General features: G+C 41.5%; 1 protein-coding gene and 1 long non-coding RNA gene across 3 annotated transcripts; both read right to left on the reverse strand.

Moving 5' to 3' along the window:
* Nucleotides 1-4,636: 4,636 nt before the first annotated feature.
* On the reverse strand, nucleotides 4,637-4,961 carry LOC141777765 (uncharacterized). Its single transcript, XR_012595965.1, has 2 exons — nucleotides 4,834-4,961; nucleotides 4,637-4,800 (listed from the first exon to the last, which is right to left on the reverse strand). It is a non-coding gene; the product is annotated as an uncharacterized LOC141777765 (long non-coding RNA).
* A 551-nt stretch (nucleotides 4,962-5,512) lies between these two features.
* Nucleotides 5,513-21,838, reverse strand: crema (cAMP responsive element modulator a). Of its 2 annotated transcripts, XM_074652310.1 has the most exons (8): nucleotides 21,595-21,838; nucleotides 19,025-19,139; nucleotides 18,700-18,825; nucleotides 14,802-14,884; nucleotides 14,539-14,687; nucleotides 12,946-13,134; nucleotides 6,356-6,515; nucleotides 5,513-5,743 (listed from the first exon to the last, which is right to left on the reverse strand). In XM_074652310.1, exons 2-8 carry the CDS (start codon nucleotides 19,127-19,129, stop codon nucleotides 5,599-5,601), a joined length of 957 nt encoding a protein of 318 aa, XP_074508411.1. In that variant the 5' UTR covers nucleotides 19,130-19,139; nucleotides 21,595-21,838; the 3' UTR covers nucleotides 5,513-5,598. The 2 variants fall into 2 exon arrangements, with proteins under 2 accessions (XP_074508411.1, XP_074508412.1); XM_074652311.1 differs by lacking the exons at nucleotides 12,946-13,134; nucleotides 14,539-14,687; nucleotides 14,802-14,884; ... (1 more) ...; nucleotides 19,025-19,139; nucleotides 21,595-21,838 and adding an exon at nucleotides 8,947-9,212.
* Between the last annotated feature and the right edge of the window lie 2,155 nt (nucleotides 21,839-23,993).

The raw sequence follows: 23,993 nt of genomic DNA on the forward strand, positions 1-23,993 counted from the left end.
AAAGCTTCTATTGACTGGAAGCCAGTGAAGATGGATGAGTGTAGGGGTGATATGCTGTCAGGGCCTAGTGCGGGTGAGAACCCTGGCAGCTGAGTTTTGGACATACTGGAGCCTGTCCGAGGTACCCGGAGCTGGCGCCATGTTTCTGCAGTAGCCCAGAACGGACAAACCAAACACTGCTCTAGAGAGGGCCGTTCGCATTTTCACGTTTTTTGCGTCACCCACCATATTCTCCTACACGCCATACCACACGGGGGAAGTTTCAGTTGGTTACAATCTGCAACTTCACCACTAGATGCCACCAAATCCTGCACACTGCACCTTTAAGATTACCATATTTTCATAGAGTCAGTGAAAGTAAATCCATTTTTTTTTTAATGAAAACTGAACATCCAGTTTAAGTTCTGTTAGTTTGCAATTTTAAGGCAGAAAGGAAACTTCTATTTCTTAAGTTAAAACAACTAAACATTTTAGAGTTATTTTTACAGTTCCTTTCTGAGACACTGCTCTGAACTCTGGTAGTGAGAAATGGCTGGTGTATCTGGGTACTGTTCTGGCTAAAAAACAGATTTTGCGATTATGGAAGTTTGATGCTGTGCCTTCATTTGAGATGTGACCGAGAGAGCTGGCTGAGATCCTCCACTGGGAGAAGCTTAAATTCAAGAATGCAGGAAGGAGGAGAGAGTTTGATAAGGCATGGGAACCACTGTTGAAAAGTATGAGAGGTCTGAGGGAGGTTGAAGGCGTGGGATGAATGATCGACAGTAATAATCCTGTAATAGCGGTTGCTGTATGTCTACTTAGCTGATTTATACTTGCTCTCATTGTTCGTGCTCTTGTTTCCTAACATGAGTCTTGTTTTTTAACTACTCCTCCTGAACGTGGATGGCAGCTACATCTGCCCATCCTCCGAGGTCCACAACCTTGGTGTCATCCTGGACTCCACCCTCTCATTTCAGTCACACATCAAATCCGTCAGAAAATCCACCTTCTACCACCTCAAAAACATTTCCCGACTCCGGCCATCACTCTCCGACTCCGTGGCAAAGACCCTCATTCACGCCTTCATCACCTCCCGTCTGGACTACTGTAATGGAGTCCTGTCCGGGGTACTCAGCAAAGCCCTGGACAGGCTCCAATATGTCCAGAACTCAGCTGCCAGGGTTCTCACCTGCACTAGGCCCTGGCAGCACATCACCCATATGCTCATCCACCTTCACTGGCTTCCAATCAAGTCCCGCATTAACTATAAACTCCTCATTCTCACATACAAATCCCTCCATGTCCTTGCCCCTCAGTACCTAACCCACCTTCTCCCCCCATACACTCCATCCCGGAAACTACGATCCTCCACACTGGTCTGCTCTCCACCCCCACCACACCAGGCTGAGAACATTCAGCGACGGAGCCTTCAGCGTCGCGGCCCCCGCCCTCTGGAACTCTCTCCCTCTTGAGATCAGAAATACTTCATCCCTGGACACTTTCAAAAAACAGCTCAAGCACCACCTGTTCATCAAGGCCTCTGACCTCTAACTCTTCCTACACATCACTTGTTTTAATTACCTGGCTACAGTTTTTTCCTGTGTTTTATTTATCAGTATGATTTTGTTTGCCCTCTTTGTAAAGTGTCCTTGGATTTCTTGAAAGGCACTATATAAGTCCAATTTATTATTATTATTATTATTATTATTATTATTACTTGCCCATTGATGTGTATACAATTCGCCAAATAATTTTCATTTTACGTTATTTTACGCCATTATAAATATATCTATATAGATATCTACATATCTATATAGATATATAAATATGTGTGTGTGTGTGTTATTGTAAGAAAAATGGAAAAATTATATTGCTTTTATGTACCAATGTAGACTGCATTCATCATCAATAATCTGCAATAAAAACATTCTTTTAAAAGAAAGAATCTGAGCTTTGTGTTGCAGTAGTGTGTGTTGAACAGCAGAGGTCCTCCTTGACTGCCACAGTGAAACGCTGTTGATGTTGTCAAGGTAGTAGTCTTCATCTCACTGCTTGTAGGCGGTTAGTCTCTAGGTGGAAATTTCCACTGCAGACACACTGGACCAAAGGCCATGAAGATGTTTGAGAGGGAACAAAATGAAATATTAAAGAGCCTCCCACACTGCAACTTCTCAGCTCTGGAGGGGAAAGTTAATGAATGCAGTGGATTTAGAGGTTAGGTAAACACTTTCGAAAATGAAATTGGGCTTTTTTTAACAGCAACTGACTTGCTACTGACTAAAACATAAAATAAAGCAAAATCCTTATTATGCAATTGTAATTTTCATATTTGCTTGAATGTAATAAATGTGAAGTTCAATGATCCCAGTAAAATGAAATGATAGTTGACAAATTCTTTACTCATACAAGTCGAACAGTCCACAGAATATGTAGTAAACCATTCTGAACGTCAGTGAAAACTAGAAATTAATGTAACATTTCAAGAGAAGAAGCAGAATGCTGAAGAGATAAGACCGATGATGCTGTGTTGGGGAGGTTTTCTCTACATGAACGGCAGTTTCAAGGTTTCCCTCAAAGGCATTCTCCCTTTCAACAACCTGTTCACCACTGTGTGTGTGTGTGCCTGTCTGCATGCGTGCATGTGTGTGTGTGTGTGTGTATATAAAATGGAGAGAGAGAGTTTTATGTGTTTATGCAGTCTGTGTCTGTAAGGGATGAAGACAGAAGCCAAATTTCCAAGTTTATCGGGCATGTTATCATTTTGAGAGTGAACTAGTTGGCATGCACAGTGAACAGTGTGTGTTTGTGTGTGTGTGTGTGTGTGTGTGTGTGTGTGTGTGTGTGTGTGTGTGTGTGTGTGTGTGTGTGTGTGTGTGTGTGCAAGTGTGTGTGTGTGTATGTGTGTGTGAGACAGCACAATTTGAGTGTATGTGCACGTACGAGAGGCAGAAACACAGGAACATGAGGTAAAAAAAACCCGATCCCACTTTAATAAAGAAACCGTTTTTTGAGCTTTTATCACCATCAGCCCCTTCGAGGTCAATGCTATATCGCCGCGGGTTGCTATGGAAACTACTCATTTTCATACACAGCCCCTTTTTAAATGGGAAATTTGAGTTTGCTCTTTGTCCCATTCAGTGAGATGTGAAGAAAATGAAGACATTTGTTATTTAGCGAAGGGGAGCTAACCTTTGTTGGCAGAGTACCAAAATAAAAGCCAAAGTTTGTGTGTCTTTTCTACAGGAACATTATATAAGCTGTGACCTTTAGGGACGAGAGGAACCAACACTCCTGGTAAACAAGTCATGGAGGAGGAACCCCTCTCATCACCTTGAACTACAGCGGCTTATATATAGGCTACGAACACCAACAAAATCATCACTGATCTATTGAAACTTCATGTAGCTACAGAGGACACAGTAACTCCATAAATCACAACAAAGTCTTGGGGAAAAAATTAGACTGTAGCCTTCCTAAAATAGATAGAAGCTCTCACTCTTCTTCATTGCCAATAAACTGAATATAAAGTAGCACTTAAAGGTGCTACATTTTGAATTCAGAGCATTAAAGCTGCAGAAGGCAGAATGTTTTTGGCATTATTGGGCCAAAAAATCCATAATAACCCTTCAGCATATTATAATTCAAGTGTTCTGAGAGAAAACTAGACTTCTGCACCTCCTCATGGCTCTGTTTTCAGGATTTAAAAAAGTCTAGCACATGATGGGAGACTTTGGCCAATCACAGGTCATTTCAGAGAGAGAGCATTCCTATTGGCTGTGCTCTGGCTGGTGGGCGGTGCTTGGTATTTCCTCAACTGACATTTCCTCAATATTCTGCCTACTGCAGCTTTAACTTGAATCCTAAAGAAAAGGAAGTTGAGTATTGGGGTGAGCAATGAGTCACAATACATGTCACATTTTAATATTTTATTAGATAAACAAAAATAGTTTTGGTTTTACAATTCGAACAAGGAAGTACACTGAGAAGGGAACACCTGGTAAAAGATAGAGCAATTTGATACCGCAAAAAAAATAAAACTACATGCAGAGAAGTTCAACTCAGTTGATATCAAAGAAAACCTGAATTTTATTATCACCTGCCTTTTCGTAGAATTTCATAAAAGGACCATTCCTCTGAACACTAACCACGACGGGTCATCTGGTTGGTACACAACAGTGACTACCACAGGATGAATCATTCTGTAGTCACTGATCTAAACAGTAGTTAAAAACCTAAAGAGCTTTGGCAGCCGAAAGAGATGGTCTGTTACATCAAGAGGCGCTCTTTCTATCCTTTCAATAAAATATATTCAGAGGAACAAACTCAACGACTACAGAGACAGAAAAAAGCAAGCTGTTTTCAGAATCACCAGAAACATGAACACAACATGATATATTATCATTCAAATAAAATGTCTTTACATTAAAAAAAGAAAAGAGAAAAGAAATTGGCATCACCCTTTAAACAGAGCATTTTAATATCGAGCCATAATCAAATGCAGTTTTATACCACAATGGATATCCATCATTTGAAAAACAAGACTGCATGACAGCAAAGCAGTGAGTTATGAGTCATCTTATGATGTCGCTTTACAAAAGTTTGTGTGTTTTTTCCCGTATAGAATAGACAATTCAATTGTTAACTAGTTAATACGTTATATTTGCTTTGTAGAATATATAAACTTGTGGAGTGAAATTCTTCAAATAAATGTAATAGAATATAAATTCTGATAATATCCACACGGACACTTTGGTTACTTTCTGTGCTTTGACTGACGAGCAGTTGTGCTCTGTCATTCCAAATACTACAATCAACTCGCTTCAGTGATGGAAAATAACTTCTGGTTCAGACAATGCCCCGGCCTGCTTAAAATATATATTTTGCAGTTCTGTGCATAAACTGCCCGACATAAAAGGGGATTTTCATCTTGAAACATTCTTGTGTTTCTTGAAAAAACCTTTTTGACCAAATCAACAACTTCTATACAAACTGAAAACGAGTCGATGAGTTCATGGAAATCACTTCAGTTACTCAAGAGCTTGAAGATATTTCTCCTTGTGTTTTCACATGAAGGAATGCATGAAACATGCCAAAAACAGTAAAATGACGAAGATGACATTATCACGTAAACACGGTTTGCCTCGTTGCAGCTGATGGTGGATCTGCGTAGCTGTTTTGTGTGTGCACCCTCGTCTGACCTCGGAGAAACTTGCCGGTTAGCGAGACCCGGCTGACCCGCCCGGGGCTTTTTTCGTAATCTCTGTACTCGAGCGGTACATTTTCAGGAAGCACCTGTATTTCCTCTTCCTGTTCCTCTTCTTTAGCTGGCTCTCATTGGCGTGCACAAAAAGCGTCAGCAAGCATAGTGTGTGTACGACACTTCACCATGAGTCTTCACATGCAAAGAGCACAAGATAAGAACAAGAGCGAAACTGGCAAGCTCAAGCTGTTTGAGTTCTCAGGGACACTTCTGAATGCAGCGTAAACCAGGCCTGAGTGAGCAGAGACACAACGTTTTTGTTCCAGTGTCTTTTCTTTTCTTTTTTTTTTTCGTTTTGCTGTAGCTGTTTGTAAAAAGGGCACTGTCTTCAGCTCCAAAACCACAAACGTTCGCCGCTACTCGGCTTTGTGGCAGTAAATGTCCTTCAGTGCTTTCAGCTCTTCAATCAGGGTCTTGTTTTGGTTTTCCAACACAGCCACGCGGTTTTCCAGACATTTGACGTACTCTTTCTTTTTCCTGCGGCACTCGCGAGCTGCCTCCCTGGAGAGGAGAGAGGGGGGGGGGGAACGTGTTTGAGTCACTTGATGAAAATGTAATTTAGGCTACAGACAAAATGCAAGCCAAGCACAATCCAAGGGAGCACGTTTTTAAGCTTTTATATCCATATTTTCTCAGACAACCAGTTATCTACCTGCTGCAGCATTTCCCTATTAATCATGATTAATCAAGGGGGCACGGAAACATCTGCACATCTAGGAAAGCAGTATGCTGCAGCTTTGACCTTTGCACTACTTGTGACTTGTCGCTTTGGCAACCCAAAAAAGTGTGAACACCACCCTCCTCCTGTCCAGACTGTTCTGTTGCACGGAGCCCTGGTTGACTCTTTTAATTTCAGTGCATGAATTAGGAGATAATTTAAAGCATGGTTGTAAAAGGTAACTTGTGTATCTTTTTATAACCATATTTAGCAGTAGAACAACCATTTCCCCCCCAAAATGACATGCAGCATTTGGAGAAATATGCTCTTACAGAGTGACTGCAGGATAGGAAATAAGACTCAAACATTTAAGGCCATTGGCATTTTTGAATTATTGTGCAATTGAACATGAGCTTATCTTCTCTCCATTACCATGTCTTGGCACCGGCTCCTACCTGTTTTTCATCAGTCGGACCTCCCTCTTGCGGGTGATGTCTTCAGTGCGTTGTGGTTGGGGGTTCTGCATGCTGCCCGGGGACGCAGCCATCACGATGCTGTGAGCCAGACCCGAGTTGGGCGAACGCAGCTGGTAGGCAGGTATGTCTCCTGTGGCAGCTATAGGGGGGAGATGGACAGAAGCATTAGGACTCCATGTCCTTATTTCTCTTTTATAATAAAAATGTGATCCATAAAATGACAATCACAGTGTGTTTCTCCACATTTTCACTTTAAAAAGTAGCCTAAAGTAAGCATGAATGTATTTTGCCAGAGGATGTTAGACAGCAACTTCAGCCAAGAGCGCTTATCCGCTCTCCTTCCTGCCTTAAAAGATGAATTTCCTGACACCGCGACTGTCCTTGTGAACAGGTATTTGTTCTTAAATGACTTGTTGGAGGGGAAACATGGTTCCATTTGTGTCTCTGTCAGTGGTTATTATCATGCAGGTGCACAACACAAAGACGCAGGGTGAGCTGACAAAAACAGCTGATTGTTTTGTATCTTATACGGCATGTTACGGCGCAGCACTTAAGAGCTTTGGAAAAATGTATTTCAAAAGTGCCCAGCTGCACAAGGTAGAGTCTGTGAAATGCACACTCATAAGTGAATTATTAGAATTTCTTCTTATTACTTCAAACAGGAAGCAAAACCCTTGTTAGAATCATAGAGCCTTTAGGACATGACTTACACTGCAGTTCCTCTAATGGTCACTAGACGCTGGCTCAAAAACTAAATAAAACAAAAAACCAAGCAGAGACCCTCAACTTCTCTTTTAAAACACTATTTTTTGTCCCACATGTTCAGATCTTTACGTAGCACAGTGGGTGCCAGGAATCCTAGTGTGCACTACTTAATTATTTCTACTCTTGAATGACTTCATTTGTGCACACAAATTAGTAATTAATGATCTGGGATCAGTCTCAAGTGGCTGAAACAGGAGAAATTACTGCTTTTTGTGTCTACTCTGGTCAGAGTGTTAGCAGCTAGTGTTTCGGAACTGACGTGTTCCCAAATACTGAATTCTTTCCATGGTATTAATATTGTGAGGTTATCACATCCTTTGGTATTGTTTCAGTAATTCTGTCCAGCTTTGGCTGCTATCAGTTAAGCCTAACACAGTGCAGAATAAACAGTTAGTTAGCCGCTTGGGGTTAATGCTATTTATTTAGATTTAGGGCACTGATACATGGACATACTCTAGACTTAACCTGTTAAGCAGCATTATGCTGTCTTTGACATCCCTTAAACATATAGGTGACATGTTAAAAAACATTAGTCAAAGTGATGCTCTGTTTATTATTAATTCAAGAGAACAAATTCATGTTTTGTGTGCTTATATTTTTTCTCCCGAGACTTGGCATTATTTTTTCAATAGTTAATTTCACTGATGTCATGTTTACCACAATGTGAGCCACTGTGTGCTATACTGTGTAACTAGTACTTCATTGTGTTTCTCATAAAAAGCAGCTTTCTGGATGTGGTTTCTGTGCTGTTTGAGTTGAGTCATCAACGACATGACTCAACCGTGAACCTGCTGTCTCGCACTTTTTCAGCTTCATTTCTTCACTTTGTTCCTGAGAAGTTTCTATCTTCTCCTCCCCCCCTTCCTCTCTGCTGTCCACACACACACACACACACACCACACACACACTCATTCAAAAAGAGACACAGCAGGTGTAAACACACACACACACAAACACACACACATACACACACAGCGTCTCTCTGTCATTGTGATAACAGAGTGACTAGCGCTGTGCTGACGTCAGTGTGTGCGTCTCACTCGCTCGTTTTGCATTCTCTCCTCCCTGCCTGGCCTCTGTTCCAGGAAACTGGAGTGACGTCAAACCGACAACTATCTTACCCCTCACCACCACCACCCCCACCACCACCCCCACACACACACACACACACACACACTGTCACCCGCCCCTTTACTTCTCACCCTCCCTCCCTCCCTGCCTGCCTGCCTTTCTGCCTGACAGCCACTGGAAGTGGTTCAGAGAACAGACTTTGCGTGTACGTGTGAGTGTGAGTGTGTGTGTGCGTGTGTGTGTGTGTGTGTGTGTGTGTGTGTGTGTGTGTGTGTGTGTGTGTGTGTGTGTGAGTGTTTGTTTGTGTGTGTGTGTGTAAAGCGGGTTACAGACTGACAGGAACATAGTTGAGCAAACTAACCAAACGCTTGTTGTTAGGATTTTTTTTTTTTTACCACACAACCCTGAACTGTCGTAGTGCTTTTCCTGTGGTGAAATAGGAAGGACAGCTGTCCAATCTGTGGCATGTGTCCTCTATAGTTTCACAATACGAGACGTAAAAGTGATTTAAAAAAAAGTCTTCTTCCTACAGTTGGATAAATAAAAGATTTGCTCTTACAGTTGGGAAAATATGATCTCCAAATACCACCAAAGCAGATTCTTTTCACTCTGCTCACTCACACAGGTGTAACCTTAGTTAAATCCTTATTGGGAAAACGTAGCTGACAACATATGTGATACATGCAGAAATATCTCAAGAGTAATATACAAAATATGTGTGAGAGAAACTCTACCTGACTCAGTCTCATCCCCAGTTACAGCCATCTCTTGTTTCCAATAATCCAGCACCACGGCAGCCAAACACCTCAGCGGAAAGAAACACTCTTCAACTCTTATTCCTTCCTGCTTCACTACAACCTCTCTCCTTCTCCTTCTCAGTTTTCCCTCTCAGTTCTCTCTGCATCAGAGTGGACACTCGACAACTTTGCAGCCCGATTACAACTACAGGCATTGACATCACAATGACATCACTCCTGCCCGCTGAAGTCAGTAAAACACCCTGGATTAGAGTTCCTCCCACCCTCCCCCCCACCCCTGCGGATCAGACGGTGAAGTAGAGAAACACAATGTGAGCCGGGCAGGCAGGCAGAGAGGGAGGGAGGGAGGGAGAGAAGGAGAGAAGGAGGGGGGAGCTGGTAGTGGAGGGGTTGTATTTTTAGCGCTAGTGACGCAACTAGAGAGACGCTCAACAAACAAGAGGATATTGTGTCCCAAGTGGCTGCCGTGCAAACTGATTGGAGTTCTTCTGCGTGTGTTTGTGTCTTAAGGAGGCATGACAGAGAGGGAATAAAGAGAATTGAGGTTTTACATTATTTCTTTAAAGTAATCACAACATATCCACAACTCATATGGCTGAATTCTACAGCATAACAGGTATTTAACAAAGTTTGATGCATTGATGACTCGTTGATGACACGTTGATTACGCGTTGATGACACGTTGATTACGCGTTGATGACACGTTGATGACGCATAAACCCGCCTCTTTCCTTCACAGAGAGAGACAGAGGGAGAGCGGGGCGGAGGGGGGGTGGGGGGGGGGGGGGCGACTGTAGATTTGGCATTTTTTCACATTAAACTCAGTGCAATTCCAGTTGAGTTGGACCAAAGCACACTTGCTGATCGTTGGAAAGAGTAACGACGACGGTTTAAGTGAGTTTTACATTGTTTCTGTCCAATTTGAATGAAGTGTTTTACGATGCTTTGCTACGTACAGCTGATCTCAACATAAACACAAATACAAGTGGATGATGACGCAAGCTGAACGGAGAGGGGGGGGGGGTAATCATACTCGGGCAGCTTGGCGGAGGTCTCTCCGTGTGCCATTCTAGTTGCTAAGTTAATGCCTTGGAAGAGCGAGTGAGAGCTGGGCGGAAAAACAGCACAAAGAGCCGGCATATTTTCACATCTAAAGGCCTTTATACACCGGGGCTTGACAAATAAACGTCAGGAAAATGCGAAATACTCCCCCGAATATTATATGTCTAGGGCTTTTATTGTGAAAGGGAAGAATGGAGTGGATCTGGTCTGTGCTGCCTTTTTTAAGGTTGAAAGGAGTAATAAAGTTTGCTGTCTTGGTTCGGACTACAGAGCCTCCGTGTTGTTGTTTCATAAATGTCGGCACAACTTAACCTGTCTTTATTTGTGGTGCGGGAGATCAGGAAAATTGTTCCGGGAAAAAAAAATACAAAATATTGACATGCAAATGAATCACACAAAAAGAATACCCCTGGTGTGTTAAAGGCTTTCACTCTGTGAATTAAGAGTCAGAATTAAAATTATTTTGACCAAACCAGAGTTGGTGATTGTTGGAACAGTGGAAAGACTAACCAAGACGATTTTCGTGAGTGTTATTGTTGTTGAGTCTGAATAAAGTGCGTTTTAAGACGAGTTAACAAAGCAGTTAAGCTAGTCTTAGTTCGGTGAAAGAGAGAAACCTGAGTTCAGAAGGTGTACGGCTGTATTTTTTCTGTTTAGGAAAATAGTGTATTTTGTTTACTTATTAGACTAAAAAAAGTTACGAGAGCTTGTGGAACGAAGCAAACTCGGCTGAAACTACGGGAATATATCTGCAATCGCCTGTTGTAAAGCTGACAGTGGCCAGTTGGAAGGTTTTAACATATCTAGGCCTGTCACGATAACTGCTTTTGTTGTTGTTTGACGATATATATTGTCCCAGAAATAATTGCGAAAAACAATAATAATATTTTAAGTCCATTTTATGCCACTGATATAATGATAATATAATAGCATAATGATGCAAGTACACCCTTTAAAAGAGCAAGGAACTTTTAATTCTTAAGAATATTCAGACCGTGGAAAAAAGATGTTAAAATGTCCAAAGTAAATAAAACACAAATAAGATAAAACCACACAACCAAAACAATAAATAAAATGGACACTCGGGCTCTGTTAACAAACATTGCATTTAAATAAATATTAAACATTTGGCAAACTTTTATTGCCACTTTTCCTTGTATGTTTTTTAACAAAGTCAACATACCGGACACGGAGATGCCTGAGCTCAGCCCAGCACGGTGAAACTCCGACACAGAGAGTAGATGAGGGGACAGAAGCAGTGCCACCACAAATGACGGCCAAATGTGTCTCAACATAGGTTTTTTTTCTGTTCATTCGGCTTAGGCGCTGTGAAAAAAATGCCTCGGAGCTGTGCCCTTCTAATGGTAGGGAAATCATGTCGGCTAAAATATTGGTGACATTCTGATTGCTGATTCCATCCAGGTCAGCAAATAGGATCGAGGTCATGCTCGTATATACCATACGATAAGTCGATAGCGTAATTATTGTGACAGGCCTAAACATATCGCCCAAGCCTAGCAGGGTGGGTGTGAGCTGCCACAGCTGAAAAGAGGAACGCTAACACTCAAACATAAGAGTGTGGTAATGTGGTAAAAGTTATTAGTGCCTTTGATTACAACACAAAACCACCACAGCTCTTGAAAAGATGCTGCCAAAAAACTTATATGCCACAATAACCACTATACATGAAGACTTACACTGATCAGCCATAACATGAAGACCACTGACAGGTGAAGTGAATAACATGGACTATCTCGTTACCATGGCACCTGGCAGTGGGGGGGATATATTAGACAGGAAGTGAACATTTTGAACTTTGTGTTGGAAGCAGAAAAAATGGGCAAGTGTAAGGATGTGAGCGACTTTGACGAGGGCCAGATAGAGCTGGCTAGACGACCGGGTCAGAGCATCTCCAGAACTGCAGCTCTTGTGGGATGTTCCCGGTCTGCAGTGGTCAGGATCTACCAAAAGTGGTCCGAGGGAGGAAAACCGGAGAACCGGCGACGGGGTCAGACCCGAGGCTCGTTGATGCACGTGGGGAGTGAAGGCTGGCCCGTGTTGTCTGATCCAATAGAAGAGCTACTGGAGCTCAAACTGCTGAACAAGTTAATGCTGGTTCCGATAGAAAGGTGTCAGAACACAGTGAGGAGCAGTTTGTTGTCATAATGTTATGGCTGATCGGTGTATATTAAAAAAATACTTTTTCATTTGAATTATTACTTAAACTATTAGGTTTAAGCCAGTGGTTCTCATTCTTTTTGTCACCATGCAAAAATAAAGAAAGAAAATAAACTTGCATAGTATTGAAACTTGTTTGAATAATGTACTGATTGTTATCTGGCATTTTAATATGCTATACTGGAAATCCCCAATATCTGGGTCCTCCATTCATAAGCTGATTTGATTGAAACTCAGACCCGTAAGAGAAACAAGCAAACAGATCAAATATGAGGTGGATGTGGCTGCTTCTCCTGAACCAACTTGGAAAGACAAAAACAAATGCAGAGTACATAACTGCTCCTTTAAAACTGCATCTTACTGTAACAAAGCGTTACCACATAGTCTTCCTGGATTCTCAGGAAGACCGACTTCCTTTGTGCTCAGACTTGTCCTCCATTTCTGAGGTTTATCTGTCGGTAAAAGGAGGGTTGTACACAACAAGTGCAAGAGCAGACAAGCTCATTGGCAGCCGATCACCAAATACATATGAGTAAAGAAACAGAGGGCTCTTTTTGTTGTTGAGTGAAGCAATCCTGCCATTCACTTTCATGAACAAATGCAAGGAATTCATTTGCTGTTCGATCCGTCTGGATCTACTGAAGGATCCAGTGACTATTCCCCTGTCGACACAGCTACTATGATTCCAAATATTCTAGACATGTACACAATTTCAAAATCGGTTGAAAATCCTACCTTGGACGAGCACCTGTCCTCCCTGGATGTAGAATTGCTGTGGGGAGTCTCCGGGTTGAGCTGCACACTGCAGGATCGTGGCTCCAGGCTGCGGAGTGGGAGAGCTGGCCACCGTCAGGGTCTGGGCCCCCTGAAAGGCTTCAGCTCCATGGCTGCTCAACTGCATGGCTCTCCCCTGAGTGATCGCAACTGTGTGGGGTCAAAGTTCAGTGATGACTAGGCTGCAGTCTACATGAAATGAAGCAGCAAAGGGGGAGTTTTGTCATGTATATTAGGTATCTAGCGTTTACATATTTATAAGGTTTAGTATAAGACTATACTAAACTATAACCACAACTCCCATGGAGCAACATATTTCACAAATAATTTAGGGCAAAAGCAGCAACTATGATGCTGATTTTTGTTCTCATTGACAGCTTTTACAATATGCTACAGCTTGGATGTGTGCCTCTGGTTGTTCTCCATGTTCTTTAGGGCAACAGCGCTGAGGCCAGGCTGGTCTTATACACCGTACATAGCTATACCTACGAAAAGTAATGCAATGTAATTAGTGTATATCCCACGAAATCAATTCATATGTAATCCACGTAGTTGTCAACCAGGAAATATAAAGAGCGGCGAACGCCGCGTAGGGAGGAGGTTGGGGTAGACAGGCGAGTCTAAAAATACCGGACTTTCGCCCAGGAGACAGGCATTCGTGTCCCGTGTGAAACCACAAGTCAAAGTTGATTCATTTGCCACGCAAGTTACGTCCTTAAAAGGACTGTTTGTAAGAATCAGAAATTGGTTGTAACAGCTACACCTGAGGCCGTTTAGTCAACGAAAGTTAGTGTCCTGTTGCTCGCTCTCGCCCGTGTGCACGCGCTACCTGAATGTGAGCGAGCATCCGTCAACACAGTGAGTCGACACACGTCAGCTAAAAGCACAATATCACTCTATATTTCAGCTGCTTGGCAGTAATGTTAGCTGACCAGACGAAGGTCTCTCCATGAATCAATGCTGATCCTAGCGTTGGCTTTTCCTGTCTCCCGACCGTGGCCGGAGGGAACAGGGGAGACAACGGAGTTTTGGTCGGAGACAATAACGTTTCTCTCTGCGGAGCCCCGTCACTTCACAAGACACGGGAAACCTCTGTTGGTCTGGAGGAGCTGCAGCAGTTATTTCTGCACAAACGTCCACTGTACATTCACTAGATATTCTCAGAGCTAAACTAACTCTTCTGCAGTGTGGAGTGTGTGCGCATGCACGTGAGAGGTGGAGCGAAAGAGAAAGAACGAGTGCGGTGTGTGAGTGAAGGCAAGCAGGCAGAGGAACAGAGTACAGCAGAGACTCCCTGGAGACCAAAGCTACGGTCTCCTCCGCGTCCTCCGACCGCGGCCAACACTGTTTAACAGACGGGCTTCACTAGATACAACCAAGAGGTTTTGGTGCTTCACTGTAGTTTGTGTTGGAGTCTGAGTCTGAACAGCGTAGCCACACGCGAGCGCGCATGGGACACCGACCCGCAATGATTTATACGTATAAGAAGTTACAAACAGCCCCTTTAAGGCAAGTTCAAGTTCAGCTAATGTCCCTGTCCATGTGTGTACTGACTGTATTGTCCTGAGCTGGTCTGGTAGATGGAGGCTGGCACTGATGCTGAGGCATCACCGGAGTCCGCCACCTCCTCCCCCTCCTCCGTCTTCTCTTCATCAATTTTAGGGACTGCCGGCGAATCCGATGAAAGCTCATTGAGTATTTTTCTGCGGGAGAAGAGAGTTCCTTAAAGTGATTCCACGCAGACAGTTCAACATTATCAGACTTTACACACTTCACGCTGTTTATCACGCTCTTGTTTAAAGTTGACCTCTTCTCACCGATAAGACGGACGCCTGGAGAGGAGCACCCGTCTCTTCTGGGTGTCTGACTCGTCATCCTCCAGCGCTGCTACGGTGGCAATCTGTAGAAAACAACCAGCGTTTAAAAGTGGTGAGTAATCCACAATACAGTTGTTGTTTTTTTTAATTTTGGCAACATCTTTGGCGTTAAATGTTATTACAGAGTGAGTGTTGCTCTCCGTACTCAGACTCTTGTGAGTGAACTGGGATGTGTTGACACAACAAATAGTGAAAGAGAAGAATGACGTCAAAGAAGGCATTTGAGCAGCATTTTATTTTGAGCCCTTTCAACCCAACACACGTCTCTAGAGAGAGTCTCTACGGAGTTCCATATACTGTGTAATTATTTGTGAATATGTGCCTTGACGCCCTCCTCCTCCTCCGCATGAATAAACAGGTTTACATTTTGTCAACCAAATGATATTGCTGGAATGATAACAAACATGAATTTGACCTGGTTATGTGTCATCAGTCAGTAAGCCTTTTATGACTCACTCTGGTGCGTAATGGTTGTGCGTTATCAACACAAAGGCTGGTTTGGCCCCGTTAGAGGACAATGTCTACGCCAGACAAAGGACAAGTCTGATTTATGCCAGGTTAAACAGGGGGCATGTCCATGTCTATTTTATGATAATTATGGGAGTGGAAGTTAGGCTTATGCTTGTTACATTTAAACTTACAGAGGTTTCTAAAAGTAGCAAAATTACCTCATTTTTCATATTTCTGCTGCTGTTTTTTAGTCTTGAATCTGTCTCCAGATGTTTAGAGAAGCAAATATGAAACTTTTAATAAACTGGCTCAATCAGTGACACAGGGTATTCATTTCTATGACGTTGTAATTATTACTGTGAAAGCCAATACCACGATTAAAGCTGCAGTTGGTAGAAATGAAGCAAATTTGATTTTAAAAATATATACTATAAATTTATATTTATAAAACATTCACTATATCCTGACAGTAGTACATGAGACAGGTAATCTATCAAAAAGCATGTGCATCTGTGTCCTCCAGTGTCCTCCGGTGCTCCTAAGGGCATCTGCAAGATTTCACAGACCGGAGGGAAACAACCAGTCAGAGCTGATCTGAGGCCTGTACTACAAAGCGTGTTCAACATACCCAGGGTATCTTCTCGTTATCTGGCTTAACTAACCCTAACAAACGAGATCCCGCTAAATGATCCTACGACGCTGGTTATCAACTCGGTAAATCAACCCAGGGTTTCTCAATCTGGCTGTGAGCGCACATGAACGGGGCGGTGTTTGCATCATATGACCAATCATAATGATGGACAAGTCTACAGACTTGCAGGCAGTGAGACAGACAGACAGAGAGGAACATTTTATAAATGAAGAGTAAACTATATTAGACAAATACGAAGAAGTTAAATACATAATCCAGACTAATAGTAACACAGTTGAAGCTGCTAAATGCAGGAAGGACAGCTGGCAAAATAAAAAACTCCCAATGTGTGAATGCGTAAATTAACAGATTTATTAATTTAACAGAATACTCAAAAGTCAGATATAGTCAACTAGATATAAATAGCTCTAAGAAGTGTAATGGATGGATGAATTACACCTCAATATGCCCATTAACAAAAACGCGGCATGCATGACTATTTCAGCCTTCTTTCAGCTGTGTCCCCGTCTCCGGCGATGTGAAACGGACTTGAGAGCAAGTCAAATAATAAATATAAAACCATAATTCAAAGCGGTAAACACCCACAGCATAAATCCAGCTGTCCTTCCTGCATCTGTCAGTTTAAACTGTGTTGTTTTTAGCCTGGATTATGACTGTAACATCTTCGTAATTGTGTAATATTATCATACGATCTGCGCACCGAGCTGTGATTGGTCAGTAGGCGACGCTTTCATACGAGTTGATCTCTTGTCTTGAACATAACCTGCTCTGGAGCGTGTAAGCTGTTCAGCATAAATTACCATGGTGATCTACCCCGGTGAACCACCATCGTAGGACTGAAAACCCTGAGTTAACCCTGAAGTTACCTCGCTAACGCCAAATCCTGCTTCGTAGTACAGGCCTCAGGAGTCTGCCGTCCAGCTGCCGTCTCTGAGCAGCTGTCAATCACTCGTGAACTCTGATCAAACGGTCCAACTAGGCAGCGCTGATCAAATATGAATCAATATTCTGTTACGTTAATGTCTATTTCTCTCCTCAAATGTTTTCAGAAACATCTTGTAGTGCACGGTTTAGCTGTAAAATGAGAAAGTTTGTGACCCGGCAGACATGTTGAGAACAGTTGAGGAAGTACCAAGTACCGCCCACCAGCCAGAGCACAGCCAATAGGAACGCTCTCTCTCTGAAATGACCAGTGATTGGCCAAAGTCTTCCGTCACGAGCTAGATTTTTTAAAGTCTAGTTTTCTCTCAGAACACTTGAATAACAATATGCTGAAAGGTTATTATGGAATTTTTGCCCAATGATGCCCAAACCATTCTGCCCAAACCATTCTGCCTACTGCAGCTTTAAGTTGAACTTGTTATTGATGAAACTCACTGATATGAAGTACAGAGTGCTTTGAAATCAGTGAACAAAACCACGTTGTGGCTGACATCTGCTGTTTCACTGCAGTTCACAGGTGTGATCTCCTTCTTGACCTATTTCCTCACAAAGATATTTTTCATGAAGTGACAAAGTAACCTGGGCTTTGCAAAGGTGAGAACATCTGCTGCAACATGTTTATCTGATCAGATTTGAGGGGAGCATTGTTTCATTTCTACAAACTGTTTTTTGTTCAAGTGCTGAAAATACTGAAACATGTGTCTACGCCGCATCACTCAGTGAAACAATCCTGCCATCGTGACTTTTGGCTAGCGTCACACAGCTTCCACATTGCAGGTCAGTGCTGTCTGATGTGTTTACAGTTGGCGGAGCTGTCCTCCTGACCAGACGCAACAACGACGTCACCTGAATGTGAAGGTTAGACTGATGAGCTTAACCCTCAGCTCCTACTGCTCACTTCAATCCTATTAACAGATGCACTGCATTAGACCACAAGCACTCTAGAGTACCTCCTACACATGGCACCTAAATCCCCATTCACTAACACACTGACATCACAACTCTATTTTTGTTTACTTTTTTTTTTTTTTTTTTACTTTTACTTTTTTTTCCCAAAATGCAAAATAACTCCATCACACATAACCAATGACCAGGACAACGTGCATGCCACAACACAATTACATCCAAAAGCAATATTTTTTTAAGAAAAGAAATATATACATATAAAGAAAAAATAAAAATAAATATAAATAAAAAGAAAAGAAAAGCAAGAAAAAGCAACCAAACAAACAGACAAAATAATAATAATAATAATAATAATAATAATAATAATAATAATAATAATAATAATAATAATAATAAGTAAGTGAGTCCCTATTCACTATTTTTAACAGTTTTATTTCTTTTTAATTTGATTTAAGTCACCAAAATGAGGACTTGGAGTTGATTTAAATTACTTGAAACTTGACTGGAGACTTACTCTGACAGATTTGACTCGGTGTTGTCTTGAGACTTGCTCTGACAGACTAGAGACTTGGCTTAGATTTGACGTCAGTGACTTGAGATTCGACTTGAGGCTTGCTCTGACAGGTCTGACTTGGTCATGTCTTGAAAGACTTGAAACTTGCTCTGACATAGTTGCGAGACTTGACTTGGACTTGACTTGAATGACAGATTGGACACCAGGGGACTTAAAAGCAGATCCTGATGTCCTCCTTTTATTCATACAGCTTGTAGTCGAAATGTGGCGCAAATATTCAGTATCTTACAGACGGAGCTGTTATCAGTTTTCGAAAAAGAAGCTGAAGCTTAATACGAGTAAAAATTATGGCAGAGGCCGTAGCGTGCTCTCACCTGGCCAGTCTGGACATGTGGTGACTGTATGACAGAGGTCTGAGGGGCCTGGATGACCCCTTGGACCTGCACCGTTTGACCGTCACACAGCTGGACTACAGTCACACCGGGAGACTCTCCCGACACCTGCAGGCACAAATACAGACAATCACGGCAAAGTCCACAGATTTAAAAATGTGGTGTCAAAGAAGAGAAGTTCATCTTCAGTCAAACTTCATCGATTGGAATGTCTAAACATCATGTGCTGAATAATTGTAACACTAGTCCGTGAACATTCAAGTGTTGAAGTGACACTGAGGCCCTATAACAAGGTGTGTGTGTGTACCTGAGGAGAGGCTGCAAGAGGACTGTCTTCACTGTGGTTCTCCTCTCCATCTGTCATTGAGTCGTTTAAACTGCTGTCCAGCTGAGGCGAGACGGAGGTCTCCATAGTCAGTCACCTAAACAGACAGACAAGCAGATTATTAATACTACTGCTGAGGCTGGCAAAGTACCTTGCACGGCAGCTGGATTCTCGCTATGTCACAAGATCACACGTTAAACGCAGGATCGCATATCACATAAAAATCCACCTTGTCAGGCTTCAAGTAATAGGTTTGCGTCCAGGCAAGCAGATCACGAACCGATCAGCGTCCTGTGAGAAGCTACTGGCAGCTACAGGCGTGGAGAGTATTTCTTCAACGAAAGAAGAGCAAAGAACGGCACTGAAGGCTTTTCTCTATCGAAAAGATATTTTTGCTCTTCTCTGGCTTCGGCAAGAGTTTGATTGACAGATTGTTCATCCAATCACCAGTATCAGAATCAGTATTTGTTTCCAATGACGGCTTCTCAGATGGTTCTGTGTAACAAACCGTCTAGTGGGTCCATTGGTGTAGTGGTCATTGGTGAGGTGGGTGTACTACTAGGTAGACATAGGTAGGTTATCGGGGAGGAAGTGGGTACTTTCCTATATATTCTAATGGCTTCTTGATAGGTGGGTATGCTCTAAACTGACAGTAAAAGAGGTGGATATACTCCGTATACCTACATATACCCCCCACTACACCACTGGGCAGTTAGCTGACAAAAGGCCTTCTATATAATTTTCTTCAATACCATTATCAGAGATCACCAACAACTGATGTATTTTCGATGTGATACCAAACTTGCTTCTCCCAGGACTAGTTCTATGCAGTATTTCCCCTTTGTTCAACAGGATCTCGCCACCACATAAGGAAGTTGTTCCTCCAGACCGTAGCTACATGATAAACCTGCATATATTACCTGCAATAAACTTGGATTTTCTTTGTTTTCTGAGCTGTTTACCACCTGAAAGTATTTACTGATGTCTGTTTTAATGGAGAGTTTCATTGTCACATTGAAGGTTTAAATGGTGTTTCCAACATGCCAAGAACGAAACACACACACTTGTTGTATAAACTGAAAAGTTGTCACTTTTTTAAAGTCTGAATCTGAAACATTTAAAAACACAAACCTAATGTAGCCTAAGTACATGAAAATCTTTCCATGAAAATATGCTTTTAGAACAGCTGAACACAATAAACACACTTTGAATTCAGTATCCTTTCATTTGTACTGTCATGGTTTGCTTGTGAGTCAAAATGATTTGTCTGAAGATCTCTGTTGGCAGTGATTGTTTATCCAGCTTGTGATAACTTTGTATGACATAGCATCTATTTCTCATGCTCATTGTGTGTGGCAGCAGCCACCCGGTGGGGCTGGCAGACTGAACTCTATATAGGCATGTTTTCACACTCCAGGACAAAGACCGTCACAAACCCAAATAACATTTAATTCGATTCTAGATTCTTTATAGCAAAGAAAAGAGGCAAAATGACTACAGAGTAAAGTGGAAAAAAATGGGTTAAAATGTATTTTAATATACATGTCTTCAGATACTGGCTCGAACCAGAGATGATAAACAATAGATATCATTGAGTTTGAAGACTGAGGATCACAAAGATCTAACTGACGTCAACAGCCTGCGTCACAGTCACCAGCAGATTATAGTTCAAATATTTCCAAAAAAGTTCACACGAGGGGATCATCATGTTCACCACGGGGCCCCTGTTTGATAAAGATCTGTTCCAAGCACTCACATCTCCAGTTAATGTTGTCTACAGTCCACTACTGAAAGAGTGAAACATCTGATAAGAGCTTAGAATTTAGAACAAATATAAAATCTGAGAGATTAAAATGAAATTAAAGCAGAATTCAAGAACTGGAAATCCCCATGTCCCAAATTTTAACAGAAATATTAACTACGGTGTCAAAGCAGAGGACAATACACTCATTTTTTTATTTCTCTGGAAAGCCCCAAGTTGTTGCACAATTTCCACTTTTTTTATTGGTGTCTTTCAAGTACTGTAACATAAAGTCCACTTTGAATTATCAAGGTGAACACACTCATTATTCAAAGATTTTTTTGAAGGCAAATGAGACTTCCGGTTGTTTTTTGCCTAATACAAATAAAATGAAGCTGTACTATAACTTCCCCAATACGTTTAGTTTTAACACTTCTATTTACGGTATATCATTTTAAGAACGCAATCCATAAATGAAGAAAGCATACACCTATGAGGAATTTGGAGCAAAAAATTGAAGCACTGATATTTTTTCGTATATGAATATTTTATTTTGAAGGAGACACGTTTCGCTCACACTTCCGTCCCTGATCTCACTCCGTCACACTTGACGCAGCTGTGTAAAGTTAAACAGAGCGGAGCCGCTGACCGACAGCGGCTCTTACTCCATGTTGGTCGGCTAATACTGTTCTCCTGTTCTCAAAGCAAAGCTTTAATGACAAGTGTGCCACCGCAGACGTGTTTGCACATTGTCCCTCGACTCTGCCCGACTGGCGCGGAGCATAAATGTGACGGCTTTGCAGCGACTTACCGAACTTTACGTAGTCTGACTCGTGACTAATGACAGCATTGGGTGGACGGCGGCCTGCGCCTTCGCTCACGTAGTTTCACGTAGTTTCACGTCAGCGCTGATGATGCTGTGACCGAAAATGTCCACCGACGAGTCACTTTATCGTCGAAGAGTGTCGAGGCGGAGCGAGATGATTCACCTCCACCTACTTCCGCGTTCGCTATAGCACGGCGTGAACGACCAGTGGCCAATATCTTCTTTCTCTGAGTATTTTAAATGGGGTCAGACTTACGTCAGACTTTTACAGCTGCATAGCACAAACGATTTCAGTATATTGAAATGAAGAGTATTGTTTTAAAGACCTTTTTCTGTTTACTCTGTTTTCCACATTTTTTACATAGCTAATAATTGAGTAGGCCTACATAAAGTTCAACTGCAAAATGTGTGCTTATCAGTAAAAAAGGACATATATTTCAGTTTACTGTAATAACAGAAAATATAGTTATGAATATTAAATGACATTACATTAAATACGCCTTAAAATGTGTCATTGGACATTTTATAGATATTACAAGAACAAATATTAATGTCAATTTAAACAACAAAACGTGATTCAAGTTTGCAATAATATAAATTAGACGATAGATGTCATTTAACATTTAACTATCAATTTTCATATCAATTTTTGGATATTTTGAAGTGTTTTACTATGGTGAGTCACATTATGTTTACAGACCAGAGTAATGTTGCCATCTACTGGCTGGAAAAAAAGCAGCAACACTTTAAAAAGCAGACATGCAAGAGGATTAATTTATCCTAATGGCCAGGCTTATATTAATGAAAACATAGTTATGAATATTATATTATATTTCTGCAAATAGATCCCCCGCCCCCAAAATGTTACACACTGTTCCTTTAAGTTTATTGCTGATGGACAAGATTGGTGGAAGGTTGGTAGGGCTAATGATTTTAACTCAGATTTAATTTTTTCATTTTCATAGGATGGCAGCCTTCTTGTATAGTGCACTCATATATAATTACAATGTCCTGATTATGGGAGAAAAACGTTTTTCAAAAATGTTGCAAAATGGCACCCAATGGACCTGCAAGCCGTCCCAAGACTGAGGCACTCTTGAATTACTCTGTATATAACTTCTTTGAATTATTTGAACTGAACTTATTTGAATTGATTGCAATTCTTCGAATTGAATTTATTTGAATCAAATTTATTTGAATTACTTTGTGATTTATGATTTCTTTGAATTAATTGAATTGAATTTGCTTGTATTTTAATTTGCTTGATTTTAATTGAATGATTTACTTCTATTTGAATTGATTATAATTGAATTGAACTGAGTTAGATTAAAGGGCCGTGCGCTGGTGAGAATCGTGTCCTTGTCTCTGCACCATGACTCAGTCAGGGTGTCTGCACAGACTCACAGTGATCTGGGGGGGGATAGCGTGAACCTCCAACGTATTTCGCCCTCCCAATGAAACTCCTCTGTGCAGAAAGAAAAGGATGTCCACACCATGTCAAGGGGGTTCACATGTCTGTCGACGATGCCCACCCTAGAGACCATAAGAGTCTGCAGGGACAGGGACCTCAGTGCGGGGCTCCACACTGGCTAGAGAAGGGGAAGATTTAAATTGAGTGATAAAAGCTGCTAGATTGGCAGGTACACTGACTCACACACACAGACGAGAGGAGAGGAGAGGAGAGGAGAGGAGAGGAGAGGAGAGGAGAGGAGAGGAGGTGGAGGGCAAGCAATGAACCCTCTCAAATAAAAGGTAAATATCAATTTCTTTAAATTATTTTCATACAGATGGATTATTAATCTATTCACCTTTATGCTCTTATTTCCCCTTGTCTGTATTTGTTTTATAAAGAGAGGAGAAATTTGGCTGAATTAAAAAAGGCAGAAGTGTTAAAATGAAGAGCTGTTTGATGAGTCTCAGTTGGCTGTCTTGAATGTCATGAAATCTAAACTCAGAATAAGACTGACAGATGAACATTTAAATGAGTCCATAAGAGTGAACCTAAGTGGATCCACTCCAGCATACATCTCTCTTGTTGACTCCATGCAGTGCCAGTCATCTCAGTAACTGTTAAATGTAATACATACATGTGAACTACAGATGATGAAGGGAATGTGATGTGATACAGTGATATGTGGACAGACAGCAAATAAGGACAAGCAAAAAATAAGTAACAACATTGTTTTGTTTTCTATGACATTAATCTGATGTAAATTTAATAGTGTGAGCTGGACACATTGAAAATGTAAAGAAATGCATACAGAATAAAAGAAACATGCACATGCTGCTGAATTTAAGATGTTGATGATGTCAAAATGTAAGTGTTGGATATCAACATTTTCTAAATGTTCACACAAAAGAAGCTTATTCAGCTGGTTTGGGTG

This window comes from Sebastes fasciatus, chromosome 11 (genome assembly GCF_043250625.1).
Source record: "Sebastes fasciatus isolate fSebFas1 chromosome 11, fSebFas1.pri, whole genome shotgun sequence".
Classification (NCBI taxonomy): domain Eukaryota; kingdom Metazoa; phylum Chordata; class Actinopteri; order Perciformes; family Sebastidae; genus Sebastes; species Sebastes fasciatus.

Excerpts from the sequence above, each read along its gene's own strand:
- crema (XM_074652310.1), bottom strand. The coding sequence starts at position 19,129 with ATGGAGACCTCCGTCTCGCCTCAGCTGGACAGCAGTTTAAACGACTCA. Across the intron at positions 18,826-19,024 it reads CTCTTGCAGCCTCTCCTCAG|GTGTCGGGAGAGTCTCCCGG; the intron begins GTACACACACAC and ends TTGTGCCTGCAG. Across the intron at positions 13,135-14,538 it reads GACCAGCTCAGGACAATACA|TTGCGATCACTCAGGGGAGA; the intron begins GTCAGTACACAC and ends GACCCCACACAG.